At 38.7% G+C, this 24,076-nt stretch overlaps 1 protein-coding gene and 1 long non-coding RNA gene across 10 annotated transcripts in view; one reads left to right on the plus strand and one right to left on the minus strand.

The window, feature by feature from the left end:
- The window catches only part of LRGUK (leucine rich repeats and guanylate kinase domain containing), a 49,157-nt gene that overhangs the window by 7,448 nt on the left and 17,633 nt on the right, over window positions 1–24,076 (minus strand). For 8 of the 9 annotated variants that reach the window (XM_040663456.2, XM_025153161.3, XM_414995.8 and 5 more), the window contains 8 exons: window positions 21,424–21,543; window positions 18,322–18,418; window positions 17,166–17,279; window positions 13,016–13,217; window positions 11,975–12,088; window positions 8,250–8,407; window positions 5,402–5,490; window positions 144–278 (listed from right to left, as the gene is read on the minus strand). In XM_040663456.2, the coding sequence (XP_040519390.1) occupies window positions 144–278; window positions 5,402–5,490; window positions 8,250–8,407; window positions 11,975–12,088; window positions 13,016–13,217; window positions 17,166–17,279; window positions 18,322–18,418; window positions 21,424–21,543 (1,029 nt within the window). Of the gene's footprint in view, window positions 1–143; window positions 279–1,744; window positions 1,910–2,367; window positions 2,582–5,401; window positions 5,491–8,249; window positions 8,408–11,974; window positions 12,089–13,015; window positions 13,218–17,165; window positions 17,280–18,321; window positions 18,419–21,423; window positions 21,544–24,076 lie in introns of those variants that run through there. The other variant, XR_005846404.2, reaches the window with a different exon arrangement.
- On the plus strand, window positions 8,403–13,014 carry LOC121109260. Its single transcript, XR_005846416.1, has 2 exons — window positions 8,403–10,918; window positions 12,835–13,014. It is a non-coding gene; the product is annotated as an uncharacterized LOC121109260 (long non-coding RNA).

Here is a 24,076-nt window from a genome sequence, read left to right on the forward strand (position 1 = left end):
AAGACTTGTACACTGTACATTTAATAAGGCTGTTGTTGTAACAGATGAGACAACTGCATTAGTTTGGACAGTAGTTTTACATCTTATGTACTGCAGCATTAACCTTCACTGCACTCAGTGGCAGTCTCAGAAATGGAACTCACTTGCTTTCTGTGCTAATCAGGGGGAAGCCATGGTTTTGGGTGACACTCTTTCCATCTGAGACCAGAGAATTACGTGCTGTTGGCTCCAGTAATTGTTGCTGGGAGCTGCCTGGTGCAGGAGTGATTCCAAGGTCCCTGGAAAAAAAACACAGAAAGAAAATAGAGGGCATGTTACAGGCTTCTATATACTGTGACAGAACAGCTAGTGCTTGAACCCTAGAATTGTTTGAGTTGGAAGGGACCTTTAAAGGTCATTTAGCCCAGCTGCCCTGCAATGAAGAGGGACACCTAGTCAGGGACACTGTAGAACTAAAACCAAACATAAGCAGCACTGAGGATTGCCAGAAATAAGACATTCTCAATGAAATGCTGAATTTTAAAATTATACCTCTTAGGAGATTCCATACATCTACTCTGCACAAGAGCCATCCCACTAACACAGGTTAACAATCTCAGAAGGAATCAGTTTATTTCTAAAGGCTAAGAGCCCATTTAACTTCTGCATGTTTTCACTTTCTGCTTTCCCTATGAAGCTTGTTAAGAGCATTATTAACTGCAGTAGCAACTGCTGAATGCTTGTTCCATGGGAGAAATGAGGTTTCATAGAATCAGTGGAAAAGACCACTGAGATCATCTAGTCTGACCATCAGCCCATCCCCACCATGCCCACTAACACCATGTCCCATCCCCACCATGTCCCTTCGTGCTCCATCTCCATGTTTCTTGAACACCTCCAGGGATGATGACTCCCATCTTCAAAATTTCAAATTTTACATTTATTTCAATCTTTCAATGCTTCTATTTCAATATTATTTCAATTCTATTTCAATCTTCCCATGCTTCAAGCTTTTGTTTCACTGTCTATCTGCTGCTGGCTAGCAATGGTATTTGTTCATCACTGGCTCAGATAAAAATCTGAACCAAATAGAAGGAAAAAGGGTCTGATTCCACTCGGCCCCCAGAGCTACTGAGTGGTTTCAGAAATCAATTTGTGCACATCAGCATAATGGAAATAAAACTTAAAAAGAAATTAAGGAATTCTTGTAACAAAGAATTCTGCTCATTGGAGGGTAGAAGAATGAATGCAGAAGTCTGAAGGCAGAATTCAAGGCCATGCCTCTAAGGACTGGGTCCCCACAATAATATGGTCTCTACTACTTGGAGTAAAGCTTGGTATTCATAACCTATGATCAACTCTCAGGAGCTACATCTCAGCTGAAAAATAAATGTAAACCAATCTACCAGACAGTTAAGGAACACATGCGTTTTGAAAGGTGAAAGGGATGTTTTTCCACTATCTACCTGGGTACCAAATATCTTCTTTGCACTTGGTCTGGAGTTTTGTACTGTTGTTAGAGTATTTGAAGATTTGCAGTGTAGCTCTAATTGCACTAGTATGCCTCAGATCAAATGAAAATGGGTTGGATAATTTAAATAGCTCCCACGTAGTTCAGTCCTAGTTTCATCACTAGCACGAACATAAAAACAAAACTGAAAAGAGAAATTATATTTAAGTCAGAAGCTGGCCAGACAACAGGGTCTGCAAGACACGTATGCTACCTGCATGCAAATCTTATGCTTACAGCAAGCAAATCCAGCCTGAAAAGAGTGTCTCAACCACAGGTGGACCATGTACCTTTGCTCTTCCAGTTCTGGCAGGGAGCTCTGTTAAGACTAAAGCGTATGGAATCTCCTCCAACTCAGAAAGTGAGTTCACAGGTTATAAATTTTCCTCTTGGTGATGTCTGCTCTTGCTTACTTCAGTTCTTTCAGCAACATTCCAAGAAAATCAACAAGTCAATCATTAGACAAAGGTCTGATCTGAATGATACTTCAACCCAACTCCTTATTTATTACCCTCAGACACAGAGACAGTGAAACTATTCAGATCAAACCACGAAACATTGCCCTTACACTGTATCAGGCAATGAGACATCAAAATGACTTTAATTACACACAGCCATAGGCAGAAAAATAAAGAGGCTAGGTTTTAAGTAATTTAGATTTAAGAATCTAATTTTATGTAGATAACCCTGTGGGGTCGCAATAAATAAAGCAGGTTGGATGCTTGTGTGACACCACTTTTAAAATTTTCTAATGCATACTTAGGAAAACTGCACCATATATATATATATGTCTGGATTAAAATGTGCAGTGGTGAGATTAAGCATTAAAGAATCTTTTAATATTGACTCATACACAAGAAATTCAAAATGTTTAGTACCTTAAGAACTTTTTTGCATCTATCATTCTTGGCACCAGTTTGATATATCTCACAGTATTTAGATTCACTCCTAGCTGAAGTAGGGTTTTCATTCTCTGCAGCAGCACTGCTCAGAAGCAGCTGAGATGCTTCTGTCCTCCACCATTTTGGGTCCACAGCCACTCACTCACCCCCCTAGTCTGCTCTCAGCATCACACCAGCACAATTAATTCTTCTGCAAGTGAGTGAAATGGATTAGGGGACAGAATATAAAAAAACCCAACAACCCCAAAACAACAAAATCTACCAAAACTCACCACCTTTTTTGGCTTTGCAAAACCTATGGCAGCAAGTTTCCTACATTAAGACTCATCAGCTAAAAGCCTCTGTAAGGTCAGAGATGTTACCAGCAAAAGAAATCATTTTTACACAAACAGCAGATCAGGCAGACAGATTTTATGCACTGCTGCTGACAGTAGAAATAAAGAAAAGGTGTATCATATTCTAAAAGAAAAAAAAAATTAGGACAAAGCTGATGAGATTCAAGCAAAAATAGCGAGAGTTTTTCAAAACCAGATTTCAATCAGCATGACTTCTGTCCTATTTACATAGCCAAGTAAAAAGAGAAAGAAAAACCTCCAAATGAAATAGCTTGAAATAAGTATCTTTCTATTAGAGAGAAAAATCTGGAGAGTATTGAAGCCAAGATAGATCTAGACATAATAGTGAGATGAGATGTCTAACCTGAATGTCTAACACAATTTGACTGCATGAAAGGATTGGTGCCCATTTTTAGTATCATATGCTGAGACAATAAAGTGGTGTGCCTCAGACATCCTATTGACTTTCATTTGCCTGCACTTCTAAGGATATTTGATGGTCACTGGTCAATTTTGAAAGTTAATTAACAAATTAGAGAGAACTTATAGTAACATTACTGAATTTACTAAGCACAGGCTTGCAGAGAAAGGTGAAAAGACATGGATTTGAAGGGTGGACTGTCAGGTGGATAAACAATTGGTTGAATGGTTGCAGCCAGAGGGATGTGGTCAACAGTTTGATACTCAGGAGGAGGCAGTGACGGGTGGTGTCCTCTAGGGGTCCATTTGGGAACAACGCTCTTCAAGATCTTTATCAATGACATTGATGATGGAATTGAGCGTACCCTCAGCAAGATTCTGATGACACCATGTTGAGTGGTGCAGTTGACACAACAGAAGGAAGGGACGGAGACCAGAGTGACTTGGAGAGGCATGAAAAGTGGGTCCCATGAGAACTAAGTGAGCTTTAACAAGGCCATACACAAAATGGTGGGTTGAGGCAATCCCAGATATGCCTACAGATTGGAAGAAGAACTTATTGCAAGCAGCCCTGTAGAGAAGGACTGGGGGTCCTGATGGACAAAAAGCTGGACATGAGCCAGTAGTGTGCTCTTGAAGCCTGGAAGGCCAACTGCATTCTGAGTTGCATCAAAAGAGGGGAGGCAGCAGGGTGAGGAGGTGATCGGCCCCCTCTACTTTGCCCTTGTGAGGCCCCATCTGGAGTACTGTGTCCAGGTCTGGGTCCCTCAGTACAGGAGGAATGCAGACCTTCTGGACTGGGGCCAGAGGAGGGCCATGAAAATGATCAAAGAACTCCACGACCTAATTGTTATGTTCCAGGAATCAGATTCTCTCCCAGAATTTAAATCATTTTATAACATTCATATTAATGGCATTTCTTGACTTATCTTCTTGCACGGAATGGTGCGTTGTCTACTCTTGCCTCCAATTCTGCTGAATGCATCTATCCCTTGAGGCCTGGTAATTGCAAATACTGATTGAGAATGACAGGATTTTCTCTCACCTGCCTGACAGCTCTGCTGAAACAGCTTCATATTTAACTCTTCAGCCAGCTTCCTTGGAGTTACTATTATGGAATAAAGGCTGCAAAGAGCAACGGACGCAAGAGAACAGTTCACGCTGCCACACTAAATCAAAACCAAAACATCCAGCATAAGAAAACACTGATTTCCATTTTACTTCTCAGTACAACATAGTTTAAATGAATGAGTGGAAAGAAAAGTCTTCCCTCAGCTACTTAAAAAACTTTTCTTTAAGATTTAGAAAATGTATCATAATTATGCATCTCTGCTATAAGCTTCTGCCATTGTTTTTTCTAAAGATAGTCTAACCCAGTGATTTGTTTCCTTGTTTATTTTTAAAGAATCAATCTTCAGTCTTCATTACTGGAAAGTTGCTATGTATAATTAGTAACTGCATTTGTACAGAACTGAAACACTCTTCTGTTCATCTTGATAGATGCTGATATAGAGGCCTATGTGCTACTTTTAAATGTCAGCATTGTGATGAGCCTTTTCACAACAGGTAGGAAAAGCAAGCAACAAAGAATCCAGAATAGGAAGATTTGCATTGGTATTTACCAGGGAAAGGCAGAGATCCCATAAAAGACCAACCAAAGAAAGTACACTAAGATTTATAGACTTAACACCGTTTTGCAGGGCTGTGACTATGAGAAGAAAAGACAGAAGAGACAGTAAAGATATGATCCATTTTCTTTAAAGAAAAAGAAAATGGAGTCAGCTTTCAGAAATTCTGCTTTAAAGAGAAGTATGCACAGAAGTGCACTGCAAAGAACTTTGTGCAGAGCAAGGTCCAGCACTAATCACCAAAAGTACTAAAAAATATCTTGGAGACTGCACACTGCCAGAAGCAACCTTTCAGTATCTGAACAGAGGCTATGAGAAAGAAGGGGATAGAGTCTTTAGCAGGGTCTGTTGTGATAGAACAAGGGGAAATGGTTTCAAGCTTAAAGAGAGGAGATTTAGGCTAGATATAAGGAGAAAGTCTTTTACAGTGAGGGTGGTGAGGCACTGGAACAGGTTGCCCAGAGAGGTGGTGGATGCCATGTCCCTGGAGACATCCAAGGAGTAGAGCTGGAGTAGGCTCTGAGCACCTGATCGAGCTGTAGACGTCTCTGTTCATTGCAGGGCAGTTGGACTAGATGACCTCAAAGGATCCCTTCCAACTCAAATGATTCTGTGGTTCTACATTACCTTTGAAACAGCTGGACGTATGCACCAGGTGCCTTTCCTGACAGAGCCTGACGTGCTGCAGCATGACGTCTTTGGAGAGAAGCTTCTTCCTGATAAAGAAATACGACTAACTTCATACAGGAACTTAAAAGTATATAGGGTAACTTAATTGGTTGTGATATCCCTCTCTTTTGTTAAGTTTCTAAAGTGTATGCATTTATTCTGGGAAAATAGAGTTTTCCTATAAGTAACAAGATGCTATTTATAATTCACCGACCTACACAAAGCAAATTTTGGTCTGAAATCTTGCAGGCATTGAATAATGAAGATATTCATCTCCAGTAAGCCCTATTTCTTCATATAACATTCAAAATGTTCCAGGACATAGCAGGAAGGAGTATCTGCAGAGAACTACTTTTGATACATTCCTACCTCACAGTATAACAGAGCTGGGATAATTCTAGCTATGCTCTTGTCTTAAGCTTATTTTTACCAGCAAGGGGTTGAATACAGAAAAAACCTGCTTCTGCTACAACTTAAATACACCAGCTTTCTCTCTTTGCTCCAACAATACTGAAAACCTGTCTTTCTTTCTATATAAACCAATATTCCCCTCTCAGAGTTGGAATTAACCCACTGAAATTTGCAAAAGGTAAAATGATTTTGTACAATGAACACTTTACGGTCTTAGCAGACTGAAAAATATGGTCTCGAGTTTCAAGGGTGTGTTAATTAACATGTGCTGTGCACAGTGTAATTTCTCAGGTCAGATGAATACTGAACAACAGTCTACTTAAAAAATGAAATGTAAATCGCAGAGCAAAGTTATTACATCCTGCTTTGTTATCAACTGATAGCCACTGATAGCTATCAATTTAATAGCTAAATCACATGACTGTAACAGAGGCGTTTTGTGATGGTATGAGGAATGAAAGAGAATATAGTTAATGTGCTAACTGCTCACGTGATGACTACTGTGAATTCCTGCACTTCCTTTCACTACTATGATAAATAAGGGTCTGTTTAAAAGCTCACTGAGCTTTAGTTACGTTTTGCTTTCTTTTGGTAATGATGCAGCTCCATTCCTGTTTTTGTTGGTGTGGATTACAGGCATAGATTCGTTTATGTTCATCCCTTATATAGTTAATTGCAGCTACATGAAATTGGTGCAGGGTTGGCATGCTCACAAGGGATAAGGCTGCAGGGAATCAGATCTGCTGTCTTCTTCTGGGCAGCAGACTCTGCTTCTTAATTTGCTCATGGACAACTCACATCCATAATTTCTTTGTATTTTTTTTTTTTTTTACTTTCTCATTCTACATGATGGGAGTGGAATGCAGTTACTGCAGTGACAGCAAATTATTTCAGTGCTTAAAGTAAAAAAACGCATAGTCTCAAATGTAATGGTTTAGACAAAATTTTACTTTAAGGCCACAGACATATTTATATTCTTCTCATTAAATACAGTCCAAGAGGCACCTGTGTTTCACCTTGAATGTTTTACTACATTCACACTTCAGCTGATGCTATAAAGCTTCCTCTGCACATAAAAATGTATTGGAAACTTAGCATAGTAAATAACTAAAAGTTATTACCAGCACCGAACAAGGAGACTAATAAGAAAGAGAGCCTTGCAGCCACGAAGTAAGTAGAACCCACATTAAATGATAGCCTCCTTCATCATAAACCACTTCTCCCTGACTTGACAAAATGTAAACTTTCAAGATAATATAAAAAAAAGATGAAATAAAAAGTGAGAGAAATAAATTGCTGGGGCAGGAGAGCTGTCAGAGAGCCACCAAGGTAAGAAAAATTCTGCTTGCTTTCTCACCTTAAACTAACAAACCTTTACATGAGAGAAACATGAAAACGAACAACACTTGTGACAGTTTTTGAATTCTGCAAGGCTTGAACAGAGGCATTTCATTTCAGAAAATTGGAAGATAGGAGGTTCCTTATTTATGTCAGCCATTTTACCATCATACCCTTCCCCACACTCAAGAGAGCCTTTTTTAAAGCCTGGGAAGCCCAGGAGGGGGTCTTCTACTTTGCTCCATCTAGAACACTAATTCTATATATCAGAGGTAGTTATAAATACAGAGATAGTGGCAAAATTGTACAGCAAGTCATGCCTGCCAAGCCATCATTCATCATAATGACATCATAACCCTGGAATGGAACAAAGTTTAAAGCTTTCATTTTTCTTTTTCTCTTTCTCCTGTCACTGTCATATAAAAAGAGCATTAGACACATCTGCTTCATAGTCCCAGCTCCCCCACTGCCTGCAAGGAGAATGAATGCCTTTAGGGATAACACTATTGAGAAGAAGAAAAAAAGAGATGAAGCCAAAGATGCAAGAGGTTATTTGAAATCCAAGCACACTGTTGAATCTGTTGATTAAAAAAGTAAAGGCAGGTGAAAAATGTGCTTAAATTTCATCTCTGGCAGTCATTACTAGCACTCACTCTGAGACACTTGGCTGAATGAGTTTTTCCACTGCCACAGGATGGCATTCATAAGTAATCTTCATTGTCCTACTAACTGCATCTAACTGTTTGCTCTGAGCAGGAAAGTTTCAATATTGTGTAACAGAAACGAGAGAGATGATATTCAGCTCCCTTACATCAGGGCACAACTGGATGAAATCCATTATGATAAATCGTTTTATTTTGGTGTGGAATTGAGCAGATAAGTTAGCCTTACTTGCCTTATTTATCTGCCTTGAACTCTAGGTAACTTCTAAATGGTTGGAAGGAAAAATAACCAGAGAACAGAACTTAATTCTCTGGAGAAAGAAAAGTCTGATCTACAAATAGATTTTTTGCACATAAGTTACTTCTATCCTAAGACTAGAGCAAATGCTACTTACCACAGTGCTCAGTTGTGCAGTAAGTTTGTCCAAAGTGTCTCCTGAATAATTTTTGGCAGAAGAGTCCAAGAACTCATTGATAGTTGAAGATTGAGTAGTGCCGGTCGCTACTCTGCTGGGTGACAATCTTTGCTCTTGCAAGAAACGTATTCTTGAACCTAATATGAAAAAGACACTTCTCAAAAAATAAAATTCTGAACAGCAGTTTGCTTACAGCAGTCAGAAAGAACCTGGACATTTGCAGATATGAACTGGCTTTCGGTACCATTTTGGATTTACAAAAGGTAACTGTGAAGGTTACAAAGGACATAAACCGTTCCATGCTAACTGAAATCTGCTTATTTACAAATTTTGACTTTCTTAGAGTGGTCAGAATGTGATAGGGAGCTAGAAAGGGACATTTTCTCATAGAATCATAGAATGGCTTGGACCCCAAGGATCATCAAGTTCCAACCCCCTGCCACAAGCAAGGCTACCAACCTCTAGATCTGGTTCTAGACCAGGCTGCCCAGGGCCCCATCCAGCCTGGCCTTGAACACCTCCAGGGATGGACATGGGGCACCCACAACCTCTCTGGGCAGCCTGTTCCAGCATCTCACCACTCTCTCTATGAAGAACTTCCCCCTAACATCCAAATTTTCTTCTGTTACTTCTGTAAAGTTTAAAAAACAATAAATCCAAAGACTTGTAATGCTGCTGTACTACAAGGAATCAAACAAAAATGTAAGCCAGGAAGTTAAAAATATAGATAACTCCTTCATTTTTAAAATTTTTTCAAATTTGAAAAAATCTGTAAGCTGGGATGGATGGATGGAAGGTGGATGTCCCATTCCTGGAGGCATTCAAGGTCAGGCTGGACAGGGCTCTGAGCAACCTGATCCAGCTGTAGATGTCCCTGTTCATTGCAGGGGAGTTGAATTAGATTGTCTTTAAGGGTCCTTTCCAACTCAAATAATTCTATGATTTATTCTGTCTATAAAATGATATCTAAATATTAAATTCAATCACAGAAAAATATCTTTTATTGGTACAACACTTTTTTTTGCAGAAATTCAATCATTTCTTACTGTAAATTCAATCACTTAATCTTACTGTATTGTGTCATATCACGTATTATCACACACAATCGGGATAGATGAGAGACAAAGAGATATCCAAACCATCGGCATGTCCATATATTAAATATGGTTACTTTTCTTACTATATGCACTCATTAAAAAAAAAAAAAGTTTCAACAGTCATCAGGTGACTTTCAGCCCAGCCATTAAATATATACTGCTGGTTTGTAGCTGCCAGGAAATCTGGTGTTAAGAACAGAAGAGACAAGACGTGAGATTGGTAGGCTCTGTTTCACTCACAGTAAATCACTCATTTTGACACTGAGTAAGTGGTAGAGTCTAACCTTTAGAAGCACAGAGGTTCATGCTGCAAAAAGTTCTGTGGGCTTGCTGGTGCCCAGCATCACAAATAATCGGTCTTTAACATAAATGTTCCTTTACTCACTTGTAAAATACAAATAGTAACACATACTCCACAGGACTGCTGTGAGAAATAATTAATAGTTGTATAGTACCAAGTTATGTGGATGAAAGCTGCTAATGCAAGTACAAAGCATTATCAGCTCTGCACTGTATTAAATTTCTCCTATAAAGTTTTTAAAAAGAAGAACTTATCTATTTTCTCCCAGTATTTTCACTTTGCATATGAGCAAAGGATCTTGCACAGCAGTTCATTAAAGAGAGAATTAACAACCTATCATAATCTCATACAACCAATCTTCCCCCTGCTTCTATCTTACTAAAAATGTCCATTTAAAGACAACCTTGAGGCAAGTTTTTAAAAATAAATTACTTCACACAGTCCAGAAGAAGGGATGATCGCTAGAAACAGGATAGTTAAATTCATTTAAACACCTATAAATGAAGCTCCAAATGAATTCAATGGTGCATAGTAAATTTAAAAGTTGCTTTATGGACAGCAAAATTACCAAAATGTAGCATTGTTAATGAAGTTTCTGTAACTAGTGACAAGCCACTCACAGAAAGAACTCGGAACCTCTGAGGAATACAGAGACCTTTAAAGAAACCTCAGGTACGTACACATATATCTTCAAAAATACCGTGATTACATACAAATCTTTTGTCTTTATACCTTTTCCTTTTTTCCTGATAATCTAGTTAGGGTTTGGTGGGTTTTATTGCCTCTCAGGACAAAACACCTCTAGTGGTTTTAAGACAAATAAGTACCAAGACTATAGGCAGTAAGGCAAGAATTCCTCCCTCTGACTTCAAACAAATATGCAAGCTCTAGAAATGAAAATAAAATCTATATAGATTAAGATTAAATAAGATTCTTCAGAAAACGTGCCCACTGCTATAGCACTGGGATGCCACAATATGCGTAGGAGCTTTTCTTTCCCCCCTGGGAAATTAGTATTTATTAATTCTTTCAGGATACAAAATTACTTGAAATGATGAACTGATGAATTTTGCACTATCCTTCATTAACATTTTCAAATGTTTTTGCCCTCCTTCATCTACTTTTATTTGCAGCCTTCTGAGCCACACAGAAGGTCATGAATATTGGCTCTATGCAACTTCAGAAACTAATTACTCTCCTGTTGCAGTGGATCTAACCAAGAGAGCCATAAACCACAGAGGTTCTTAGAGGTAAGAGTTCACATAAATGAGCTTGTTGTTAGCCTTTGTTGTGGAACATCTTACTGCTGTGATATCTCCTTATTTCTTTTTCTCCCATACTTTAGGGGCTGTATTTTGCTTTTACCTCAGCTGGTAACATGCCCTGTTTGGAATAAATACATGAGCTAGAGCTGGGTTCTCATAAGCTAATCATCGGACTTCTCTTTGACAAGAGCAGTCCTTTCTTCTTCCAGAAGCACTCGTGAAGCTCTTCTCCCCTACCCTTCTCTCCTTGAGTCAACCCTACAGCTACACGATGAGGTAGATCAAGGAACTGACCTGTCTGAAAGTCAGGTGTGTTCTTTTCTGGGTTAGTTTTTGGATGGATTGCATGTCACTGCACTATCAGAGGAATGAGAGCAAGGGAGGACTAGAAATGCACAGGCAGGAGAGAGAAGTTGGGCAGAACTGCTTTTTGCAGCAGCACGCGCATGGGTTAGCCTGAAGTGATCAAGAGGCTTCATCTTCAGTTATTCAAGTAGTTAAAGGGTTCTTTTAAACACAGTGCCAATCATCCGGGTTTATGCTACAGTGGGTAACCCCAAAAGCACTTGGAGTGAATTTTTAAAATGCCTTCACTGATCTTACTATCCTGGTTTTCATATATCTCTTCATGCTTCTGGCTATCCTGAGGGAGAGAGAAAAGTAAGCTCTCAGTGCCATGCCCTTTTCTTGTTTGATAGGCACAAAGCTCTCAGCCAGGGACACATATCCAGTTTACAATTCATCTGGAATGAATGGGAGATCCTCAGCCCAAAAGCATCCTCAGAAGAGTCTGGTAACTTACTTTCTGCATATTATAGCCTCTGGGCACACAGCACTGTAAAGTATCTGGAAAGATCTCCATTAAAGATTTACATCCCAGGGAGGAAACAGCCCAGGAGACCCATTACAAAGAAACACACAGAGCTTTCAGAGAGGAGCGGTCTCACAGGTTGCAGCATCCACCGATTTTAATTCTCATAACAAATAAGCAGGAATACTCTACTGATAAAAGCAGTTGTAGCATGTGCCCAGACACAGTACCTGTTCCTGCTTTGCTATTCATGTTTTGACTGCTATCAGAAATGGCAGGTGGCTCCAGGCCCAGGTATTCCTTTATCAGGAAACTCAGCTCTGCAAATGCCTCATCCAATTCATCTGCAGACAGGGATAAGCATTTGGTGAAAAAACAAGCTTCCATCAGTACAAAGTCACAAATCACAGAAGCCTGAGACACAAATGCATTCTTAACTCATCCAGTTCATCTCTGAGAGAAAAATCTTCTTCTTCATAAGCAGCATATTGAAGCAAATTATCTGGAATTCTAAGTTTCTACTCTCTATTCTACAGTTTGGTTTACTGTGTTTTAGGGTTTTTTTTAAATGCTTTAACTGTAAGCTCCATAAACCCTTGAAAATGACTACAGATAATGTTTTTGTTACCACTATGATATAAATATTTCACCATCACTGTGATGAACTGAAAAGTGACCTCAACAAAAGGGCACACGCAGAATGAATTAGAGAAGGATTCCTCTCCACCTTCTGCTGCCCTCAATCCCTTAATATCGAGAAGCAAATATTGGTTTTAATGAAATATTGACCACTCACACGTTGCCTGTCTCAGGCTGGAAGACTTGAACAAGTTACTAATTAGAAGAGTCCGACAAGGAAAATCATTGCAGCAGCCTCTCCTTTATAGTAAGATGCATATCAGCTGTCAGTTCAACACTTGAAAAAGTCTATCTGGTCCAGAGATAATTAGATCTGTTAGGTCAAAAGCACCTCTGACCTCTGCTCAGAAACTAACAGACAATTAACATATATCACTGAGCATCTGTTTGACATTCTTACAGGAGACAACCCTTAGTGTTGCTGAGTTCAATTATTTGGTTTCCTTTCTAGATGGGCTTGAAACAACTTGGACACAGAATAATTCACTCCTGACAAATCTCCAGAGTGTTTGGATTCCCAGGGCAAAAATGAACACGGCAAATCAATGATGGGATCCACCTGTTGTTGTAACAGTCCATTTACTGCTGTAACATGAGAAGCCAGGTTTATAGAATAAAAGAGAGTAACTCACCTGCGCTGATTACTGCATCAAAGTATCCGGGCAGATCCTCACTTACTTTGATGTACATGTCCACTCTGGATACTGCTTCTTCTATCTCTGGCCTGCTGTATAATCCTTTCCTCCGTAGATGTCGCTCATATTTTACTTTGTTCATTGGTACCACCAGGATATATCTGGGTTTAAAGTAGGTATTTTTCAAGCTACGCACACCCTTTAGAATGAAACAGAAAAGCACAATATTTTGTTCTTGAAACTGAGTGTCCATTGAATTTATACCTGAGCTGAGGACAACTCTATTTGTCGCAAAGCACTGTGAAAGCAGTACTGGTAACCTGAATCCAAGGTCTCAAGATCTGGAATCCATCTTGACAAAACAGGTAAGTTCAAGGCGAAGTGCCATGATGTCTACATGTGAAAAGTGTTATAAAAATAGCACTATTTTATTCTAAGCATATTTTAAAAGGAATCCTTTCAGTCAAATTCTTACAGTGATTTAAAGCATTATATTTCATCATACTTCTGATTTAGGTACCGATCCTGAATTTTCAACAGGTCTCATTTGCATCGATTCATATGTTGAATAATCTTTTCTCTCTCTTTCTACATACATAAAACAGAATACTGTAACCATGGAGCCCTATAATATGGTATTGCCACTGTTTGTAACACTGAGTTTTCAGGGCTTCAGGACTCAGGCTTGTCCTGCTCCCTCTGGACATCTCTTGACTTACCCTTAACTTTGTTTTACTTGGTTCAGATGTGACAGCAATTTCTTTTGTTGACTAGGTGTGGTATCTATCTGATTTGTTTTCTCTTAGTGTAGTAAAACCATAGTTTTATCTAGATAGCAGTAACAAGCAATTGTTCCGGGTACTATGGGATGTTTACGACTCAGCATAATAATGTAGAGTAGATAAATACAGGCCTAGTACAATAGCAGAGACCTGAAGAAGCTGAGACAGGACACGGTGCACAGGAGTACAGGCACAGGACAATAACAGATGGGGCATAGGCCTGACAATAGAGATCTCACAGCAATAAATATGCCAGTAGAGGTCATTAAAAAAATGCAGATCTGGAGGTGTACAACACTGGTTAAAAGAGGGACAAGAAAAGATAGTATCTAGCACATATAATAGGAATCCTATATAATCCAGAGCTGCAGACCAGTGATGAAAGAGAAAGGTGTAAATGTGTGCTACCAAAAACATAAAGATGTTCTCAAGAGGGTCCCAGGAAGAAAAAGAAGCTACCAACATGAACATTCTCCGAGCAAAGGACTCAAATGTTGACAACTCATTTTAAAACCCCCCTACTAACAACACAAAAGTCAAAACACCTTTCCCTTGTTAGGGCCAAAATTCTTCAGAGATTACAAAAGAATAGCAAAGTACTGTTTTGACCATTTTGGAAAAACACGAATATCAAGGACTGCCAACAACCATTGTATTGCACAGTGATGAACAAATTATCTTGAGAGCATACACATTACTGCACTGTAGAAAGTGCAGAAAAGCTTATTCTGTTTCCACTGAGGCGTGCTTCTTTGTTAAAGTGGGCAGGAACAGAAAGGAACTAATATGTCAAAACTGAACAGTTTGTTATTCCATCAGAACTGAAAGCCAGATGCTTAAAGCTGGGGTTCCCCATAATAATTCAATAGTCAGATACAAGTAAAATCATACAACAAGCAATAGCTGGCTGAACACTTACTTGTTTTTAATTTGCTGCAGCACACTAGGTATGGAACTGTGCTTTGATCCATTCAAAAAAATTTCAGGGAATGATTCTGGGGAAAATCCTATTAATTTTGGTGAAAAGTGGAAGGGAGAACTTGGAGCACAAATCTTAGCATCTGGCTATGTGGCCACCTACAAACAGCTATGCTTGTAACTTTCCAGAGATGAAACAACCAGCAGAAAGCACCCCCACATTCCAGCCTAGGAACATCCTCCACATTTCAAGCTACACCATGAGTTATGTCTCTTTCTGATCAGGAAGTAATGTAAGAAACGATTAACATGACCACAAACTACATTGGAATAGGAAGGCATCCAATCAGGGATGGACAGGGAAGAGAAATAAAGAAGAGATACAGAAAGTTCCTGGTGTGCCCAATAAATTTTCTACACGCAGTCTATAGGTTGAGTGACTGTCTAACGTGAAATCAGAAAAAGTGACCTTAAAATAAAGAATGAGAAAACACAGAAGTTGACGCTATTTGAAAGCATGGAGAGACTTGGAAAATTAGAAAGAATAATAACTTGAGTTTCCTGAGTTTCTATATGAGGTCAAGAAAGGCTAAAGGGCTACCTGAGGTAAAGATGCCCATCCATTTAAAGTAGCTCAGTTTCTTCAGTTAACAGCATGGGGTTATAGAAAAGACACAACTAACATTTACCTCATTTCCTCTGACTCCACAGCCTGGATGGATAACCAGCATCAAATGCAAAGGAGTATGGTCTTTGGGGGGAGACAAGGTGTACAAGGTGGAATCACTGTCCATGGAGGTGTTCAAGAAAAGGGTAGATGCCACACCGAGGGACACAGCTTACTGGGCATGACTGGGACAGGTTGATGGTTAGACTAGATGATCTTCATAGTCTTTTCCAACCTTAATGACTCTATGATTCTGCTTACAGTTCTGGGTGCATATGAAACATGTGAGCCACTCTGCCACTAAGCCCTTGGTTGTTACATGCAGTTCCTCTGTTACTATCCAATACTCATGGCTGCACAAGCAAATGAAAAGCATTGCAAATGTGCTTTCTCCAATACACAGTGTGTCAGAATTGCAGCAGCTTCACTAACTGCAAGTGTGGACTCAGCGAGATGTAAATGTTAAAATCTGCGTCAGTCTTCTTTATCAGTAAAAGATATACTGTAGATTAAAGGGAATGAACAGCTCTAAATTTTTAGTCTCAGCCTATGGACCATAATTAAAATTTCTTTTAATAGTGCTAAATCACTTTTGTTATGAGCCTAGCAGAAGATAATGGAGTTGGATAATTTCTACTCACATACATAACTCACCATTATTGTTTCTCATCTGCTAGAAGAGTCCACAGTGATACGAGAGTGCACATAATAACTATGTGACCTCAAAACTTCAGTGACAAAGGAGTTTCTTAGTTGTCTGCTCACGACAACAACTTCAGTAATATCCAGAAGTATAGTACTATCAGTGAACCTGGAGCAATCCCCTAGAGGTAGAGCTAAGCCCTACAAACACAGTGAAACACAGAAACACTCGGTATCATGTTTTGGGCATTCCGTAGAGTCTCTTGCTCTGGAAGCTCATATAGATAGGTGGAGCTTTGCAGAAAGATTTTAGAAGGAAATGAAGCCTCTCTTTCCTCTATGTTTCCTCAACCCTCACCTAGTAAACCATCTAAGGTAATGAACTGTTCTTAATTAGAGAATGAGCTAAAATGTTGTTATTTGGGGATACCAATAGATAGGTTTTGGCACATTGTTGTGACTTGGTTTCCTAACACAGCAAGACTTCTGAGATTCTGCCATCTGTGCATGTGCACCTGACAAATCTCAAAGAAGGTAAGATAATCCCTTACAGAGATTCCATCTTTTAATAGTTCTGCCCAAAATATTGCCTACTCTGTTGCCTCATCAGGAAAGCATAAGCATGGTGTCATTTTAGGGCATGTGCAGCTCTAGACCAGTCCCACTCTAAGCTGGGGATAGGTGGAGAGAATATGGATGAAAAGTTGAGGATACCATAATGGAAATACCAATGACACGGAGGGGAGATAAGGTGACTGAAGATGGGAAAAAGTGATTAAGAAGTTTTAAGATGCCAGCCACGGGATGCATGTGACTAAATGTGGGTATCAGTAGAGGAAACGTTAGGTATTGTTTCATGCATGGACAATGGAGAGCTGCTTGATGCAAGCAGAGGAATTAAAGGTGCCATTCATTTTACCCAAAGACTGCATCTCCACTGACACTAATGAAGCCCAAAGAAGTCACTGAAATCTATCCACAGCAGGTCTGGCATAAGGCCTTAGAATGCCTCTAAAGTCACTAAGCTGATAGATCTAGGCTGCTGAAACAAACCTCAGTCAAAATGCATGAACTCCTCCCTGTAGCAGTCCTCACAAAATTATTTCCTCAAAAATGTTTAAGCAAGATCAATTCTTACCTCTAGTTCTAAATGAATACACGTTGCAAGACCCTCTCTGGCAATTGAATCCACAGTGTCTCTTCCAAGTCCATAGTAATAGCCACTGTATTTAAAGGTTACTATAAACTTCCCCTGAAATTCAAAACAGTGAGTATAATGACAAAGGAAGTATTTTAATGAAAATCATTTTCTTAAAGGAGCATAATTACTGTGAACTTCTTAGCTTGCTTTTCCAACAGATTTTCTCCCTGACTAAATCATCAATGATAATAAGGCCAGTGGGAACACAACATTTGCAGAGAAGAGCACGTAGCTGGCCTGCAGGGTATGGGCTTGTATGTTGTTCATGGATAATAAAACACCAGAGCCTTGAAAACAAGCTGCTGACAGGTTACAGCTTTCATTGGTTATTCATTCGCTCTTTAAAAAAGCAAGATCTAAAACAAAGGGGCATCCTTTTTTTGACAATACATCAAGCCATATGGCTGTGCCATATAAAATAGAAGATGCCAAAGAAAAGAGGACAGAAACAATCCTGTAAGGAGAATGCATAATTGGCCAAAAATTTTCAAAGTTAATACCTAACAACTGAAAATTTGGTTCCCAGCAGTATGTCTAGAGAAATGTAAGCAAAACTGCTTGATTACTGAGAGTTACTATTAAGAACCATTAAAATCAGTCGCTTAAGACTGTGTTGGCTCCCTTGTTTGTACATGTACAAATAACGAGCTCTGTTGTGGCTTTTCAAGCCAAAATTTTATTGCAGGCTGCAAAAGACATCAGAAACACTAGCTGGAGGCACAATGCCTTTAGGGGGAATTTGCTAAACTTCAAAAGACTGCATTCCCTGCAGGGTTCCTGGAAAATTTAGAGGGGAGATGACAGATATTTCATGAATTTATGTTTCTTGTACCCACACTAGATACTTGTACATGCAAATAAGATTATTTCTACTTTATAATGCTATTTAAAAATTCCTACTGACCATTAGGCTTAAGGAATAGTTTCTATGTATGCATACAGAAGAAAAGACAACATAAATATACAATGAACTTTTGGTTGTTTTGTATGAGCTTTCATATTCATTCACATAACTGTGAATGATGACTTGGATGGAAAAGTTGAGTTCACTCTGTAGCAAACAGTCCTACCAGAATACTAGTGAGGTACTCACCGCCTTCAACATTTTCTGAAATGCTTCTTGAGAAACAAAATGATAATCAAGTCTGTTTTCTTCACCAAAATAAGCTGCCCTGGTGGTGTGACAGGGACTGGAAGATAAATGGTGTAATAAAGAAACAGCCTGTTTTCAATCACAGAAGCAGCCATGGGATAGGGAGGGGGGGAAAAAGGGAGAGTTCTACAAATCATTTTATTTTTAAGAAGAGAAGAAATATGAGAAATATAAAGAGATGCAAATCATACCACTAATGCTGCATGTTTGAAAGATTAACTCATAAATACACACAAAAAAGTTTAAACGTAACATTACATTTTCGCTATAAATTCCCTCCAACCCAGGATAGCCAGAGCTGAAGCTGTCATAGAACCCTGTAAGAGAGAAATGATGAAACCATTTTTTTCTGGTTATGTCAGCTTGTGAATGATATAAAGTAGAACCCTGAAAACAGAAAAGGAGACCAGGAGTTAGGCTGAACTGTGAGGTTAAGAAAGAGATACAAAGACCAGTCTTTAAATAGTGCCCTAATATCAAGAGGAGATACAGTCCTGAAACTAGGGAGATAAGTGGGACACAGGGCAAGAAAAGTAATTGCCTGTCACCATGTAAGGATAATGGGATAAGCCTCAGATATGGGAACTTAACTACCAGCGAAAAACACTAAAACAAAACCAGTCCAGAAAGCCCCAGCTAAGTCAATGCATGTAGCAACTTCAGATTAAGCTTGGATTAATAGCAGCTCTGCTGTTCAGTGGTTCATGTTCTTAGGAAATGATATTTTGTTAATTGTTTCTGGTTTGATTTTGTTGTTAATTCTTACATTGTTGGATAACAGGAATAGAAGCACGACATGGAGTTCACACTGACAGCATTTCCTCCTTGACTGCTGTTGGACTGTTTTGGAAAGTATGGCAAAAAGCATATCATGCCAGTATACCACCTACTGGGTTCACCCACATTGACACATTTCTGGAGAAGGTTTTAATACATTTTAAAGAGACAAGGAGAGGTAATTCAGAGATTAGAGCTGGAAATGATAGAAAACAGAACAAGGAGCCACCTCATTCCAAGTCAGTATTGTCTGGAGCATGGGCCAAGGACTCAACTCTTGCTTTTCTAGCCTTGGATTTGCCCAAAGCACTGCCATTCAGTGTCATTAATTTTCTTTCTTTCTTTTCTTTTTACATCAGCAAGCAATGGCAAATGAGAACAGTGTGCTACACATGGACTCTGTAAAATACCACTTCAAAGGCCTGATTTTTTCTTAAGATACTATGAACGCATCCAGCTTTAAAGGTCAATCCTGAGCACAAGCCAGATGGTTTGAGGGTCTAATTTCACTTTATTTTTTGAAACGCTTTTAAACATTACAACCCTTTTTAATTGCAAGGCCATGTTTACATTCAAACTGCTAGAGTATCTTGCATGAAATACATTTTTAATGAGTAGAATGTTTGAAATTTAAAAGAGTAAGCCATAAAATTGCTTAAATCTCCACTGAATAATTAAAATACAACTTTGCTTTATGGTTGCAATTATCTGCTCTGTTAAGATTCTGTCTCTATTCCCCTTTTTTTCCCCCCCTTCGTGCATAAAACTTTTAGGAAATAAAATAGTATAAGCAGTATAAAAACAATGCTCCTAAAAAAAACAAAACAAAACCCAACACACAGTGCTTAGAAAATTTCAATTGGCATTCAATTAGTTTGTAATTTCCCATCTCATCTTTCAAAGCATAGCAGTTTTTTAAAGGTAAGAGAAAGACATTTTTCCAATTGCACAACCCTCTCAGGTCTTTTCTTACAATGTCCTTTTGATTTGCCCATTTATAGCCACGTGCTGGATTGGGTCATTAATCTGAGCATAGTGCAGGCATGTAAGCTTCTTCACTGTGGAGTACTATGTTACACAAGAAGGTTATACCAGATATTGAGGGACGTGGTTTAGTGGGCATAGTGATGATGGGTTGATGGTTGAACTGGATGACCTCTTTTCCAACCTGAATGATTTTGTGTGATTACATCAACATGCAGATTGTGATTCCATGATGCTGTGAAATGGAGAAATATTTCTCAAAGAATCGCATGCCCATGGTCCCTTTCTTACAACTTACTGCTCAGTACCCAGGACAGATGAATATGGATCCAAGATGCTGTGGCAAATACCATACATATGAAACTGTGGCCAAGGTATGATTTAAAAAAAATGAACAGATAAAATTGTGTGATTATAAAAACAACAATTGAGAAAGAGTGATAGAATAGAGGAGAAACAATATAACAGGCATATAGGGTTTCAGATCAGTGCCATATAGCATGTGGATCTATAAGAGGATCTCTGGAAGTTAGCTACCATGAATAATGGGATGAGTAGACACAAGGAACAGCTTGTACCACCTAGTTTTAGGCACCAGACAGTGGTGATTTGACTTAGCCACAATTCCTATCTACTGGGCACTGAAGATAGGTATGTAATTCACAAAAGCTGAATCTCCCCTGGAAAGAAATGGTTTCTCTCCACTAAATACACAGGGAGCCCAAGGCAGAAAGGATCCTATTTCAGGCCTTTCAGAGTGGGAGAATTACTCCTCCCAGCAGGTGGTGAAGGCTGAAAAGTGCCATTTACTTTGATAGCACTACTTGTAAGATAATAAACTGGTCCAGCAATTGCACTTGCTTCTTGCCTAGCTTCTGGATGCAGCGTGCACATGCATGCTAATGTGTTTACATGCAGGTACGTTATAAAAATTTAAGAGAAACGGATACATATCTAAACAGATGTTTAGACTGAAGGGCATGTGTGAGAGTAGATAGAACAGATCAATAAACAGAGCATAAATGACACTTTTTTGTTTGCTTCTTTGCTGTTCACCTTTGAAAAGAACAAGATAATTTAAATGGCATTTCTTTTAAAGAAAGTATTTGATGACTTCAGGCAATTAAGCACTAGGAAGAGATAAAATGCACAGCTACTAACATTTATTGGTTGTATTTAACTTTTAACTTCTTTGGGGAAAAAAAACCAATAAAAAAAAAAACAGCAGCAATTTCAGTCTTGATCTCTTTGTGTTCTTTTAACCTCAAGGAGTGAACTTACCCATATCTGAAGAAATTATTGAACTGTCTGCAGATCCTATGAGTAAGCTCTCTCTTCCCACAGGCGAGAGGGCCAACCAATACCAGCATGGGGTAGGGAGCATCGAGACTAGGTAGAGTGCTACAAGAAAGGAAAACAAGGAGGCATTATGTTACTTAGAAATAAAGTCTTCACAACATTGCATAAAGCCTCTGCAGAGACTTCATCATTTCCACTTATTTCCTCTATCTATCACACTATTCACATTGATCACAGCATAGACAAAGATCAGGAAAAGCGTGTGCTTAGTTTGATATGCTCTAAACATAAAAACAGAGCAGAATGCCACAATAAAGACCCCTGGGTCTCTTTTGCTGAAGGTATAATGTTATGCATACAATAATCTTCTCTGATTTGCAGTCTTTTTGAAGTTGTCTCTGCAGTTATGGCATTGCTGGGTTTTGTTCAAGAGTTTTCCAATTCTATTGCAGGGATGGTAATATTTTAATGATCGAGACAATAAGCCTGGAGTGAGCCTCAATTCAGTCCAACAAATCTTTATGTACTCCTGCGTAGATTCTTGCTAACCTTGCCAGATGAAGGCAGTAATTTGTGAAGAGCTCTTCAATTCAGTACAATGGGAGACACTAAGAAACTTAAACTCCACCGAACACAAATAACACTACAATGAAAGAAACCAAATTGTTGCAAAAACACAAAGCCTCCACTTTGGCTCCATCTTCTCCATGCTATGCAGATGGTTTGACTCTCGAATTTCCTCTTCCAGCTTTAAATACTGGAATAAATGGCATTTCTGCATTTCAAAAAGTCCAGCATCTGAAAATAGAATGCAACTCTGAACTGTCATTTTTAAATCATCTCAGTTGGGCTGTAAGATCACACCACTTGATAACGTGTCAAAAATAGCTGACATAATTTCAGAAACACTCATTTTTAACTAATGAATAGCTTTAAATCAACCTCAGTTTTAATGGAAGAAAACTACCTCTGTGCACTAGGATTACATTTAATGTGATTTACAGCAGGTGAGCATGAATTCCTGAAAACAGATTCCTTTCTTTTAACTCTTCCCTTGCACATGACAAGATCCACAAGAAGTAACAATGGCCATCAAACACAAGCATGGGGAGAAATAAAAATAAATAAATAAATAAAATCACAGTAATAGCTTTACCTCTATTTAGGTTCAACAAAACAACTCCATCTTCTACCAGATTATACGAACGTAATGGGACTGAATGTTTCAGAAGTACTGAGATAATAATGTAATTCAGTCTCCTAATTCTCCAGTGAAGTAGATAAATACTACCCTCACACAAGACATAGCACACACACCTAATAAATTGGCTGGCTTGAGGCTGTACATATGTGGGGTTACTAAACTGTAAAATGAAGTAAGACCCTGGTCCAGTGCTCCATTTACCGGACTGTTTTCAAGCAAGAGAGCAGCAGAACCATTTGAAAACCTAAGGTTGTTTTGGTTTTGTTTTTAAATGTACTGTGACATTTACAAAAATTAGACAACATTAACACAATAAGCTTATTAGCAGAATCATAGCATAATTTTGAGTTGGAAGGGATCTTTAAAGGTCATCTAGCCCAACTTCCCTGCAAGGAACAGGGACACCTACAGCAAGATTGCTCAGAGCCTATTTACTTGGGATTCTCATTCTCTTTACATAAATTCCCATTGCTAGAACAGAGGAACATATCTTCATATTCCTTGTATTTCTTATTTCATTGGAAGAACATGGAGAGCAATTCCATAATACTATCTTTCATTATATCACCACTTACTGATTCTCAGAAACTTTGGTTTTGCTAAAATGTAAAAGCAGGATCTGGTAAGGAGTCCTTGGTTTATTTAATGTTCATCTTTCAACTTTCTTTAGTAAGTAGAGCAATACACTGCTGTGAATGACTAATAGATTTCAAGGCCAGAAGGGACTCATGATCATCTAGCCAGATCCCCTTCATCATACTGGCTCCAGGATTTCCCCAAGTCAGTTCTTGTTGCAAGCCTGACGCTGAGGGTTCTGTCAGAGCATATTTTAATTAAAACGTTCCAGTTGTGGAGATTTCTTGGTACCCATGGTAAATTGTTCCAATGGTTAATTACATTCATTGTTAAAAATAATCCTGCCCTCTTTTTTCTCTGAATAAATTTATCCTCAAAAGCCAGATAGTAAGTCTCATCATGTGCTTGCCCAATAGACTGAAGAGCCCTCTGTTATTAAATTTCCACTCCCCCCATAGCAGTTATAACTATGTCAAGCCACCTTTTTAAATGTCACACGCATTTAGAGTCAGGGAAAAAATACACATAATATTGTTCAGTGGTCTGTTACTATGTAATTAAAGATAGCATCAGGAGGCACACATAGAGAGGGAAAGGCATAAGTAACTTATGCTAATATTTTCTGACTTGAGTAAGTAACAGTATAACCTTTTCCTTTGATTTCAGGCTTTATTTTTAATAGAAATATTCCTAAAAACAGAATTAATTATAAACTCATCTAACAAGATAGATGCAAATGAACTACACCAATCTTGTTCCAGTAAGCGGTTTATAGCGTGGAAGACAGCAACGTATCATCATTAGGAAGATTTCATTAATGACTGTGTTGTGTGTTTTCAAGCTGAGCATAGGCAA

The sequence above is a fragment of the Gallus gallus genome, chromosome 1 (assembly GCF_016699485.2).
Source record: "Gallus gallus isolate bGalGal1 chromosome 1, bGalGal1.mat.broiler.GRCg7b, whole genome shotgun sequence".
NCBI lineage: Eukaryota > Metazoa > Chordata > Aves > Galliformes > Phasianidae > Gallus > Gallus gallus.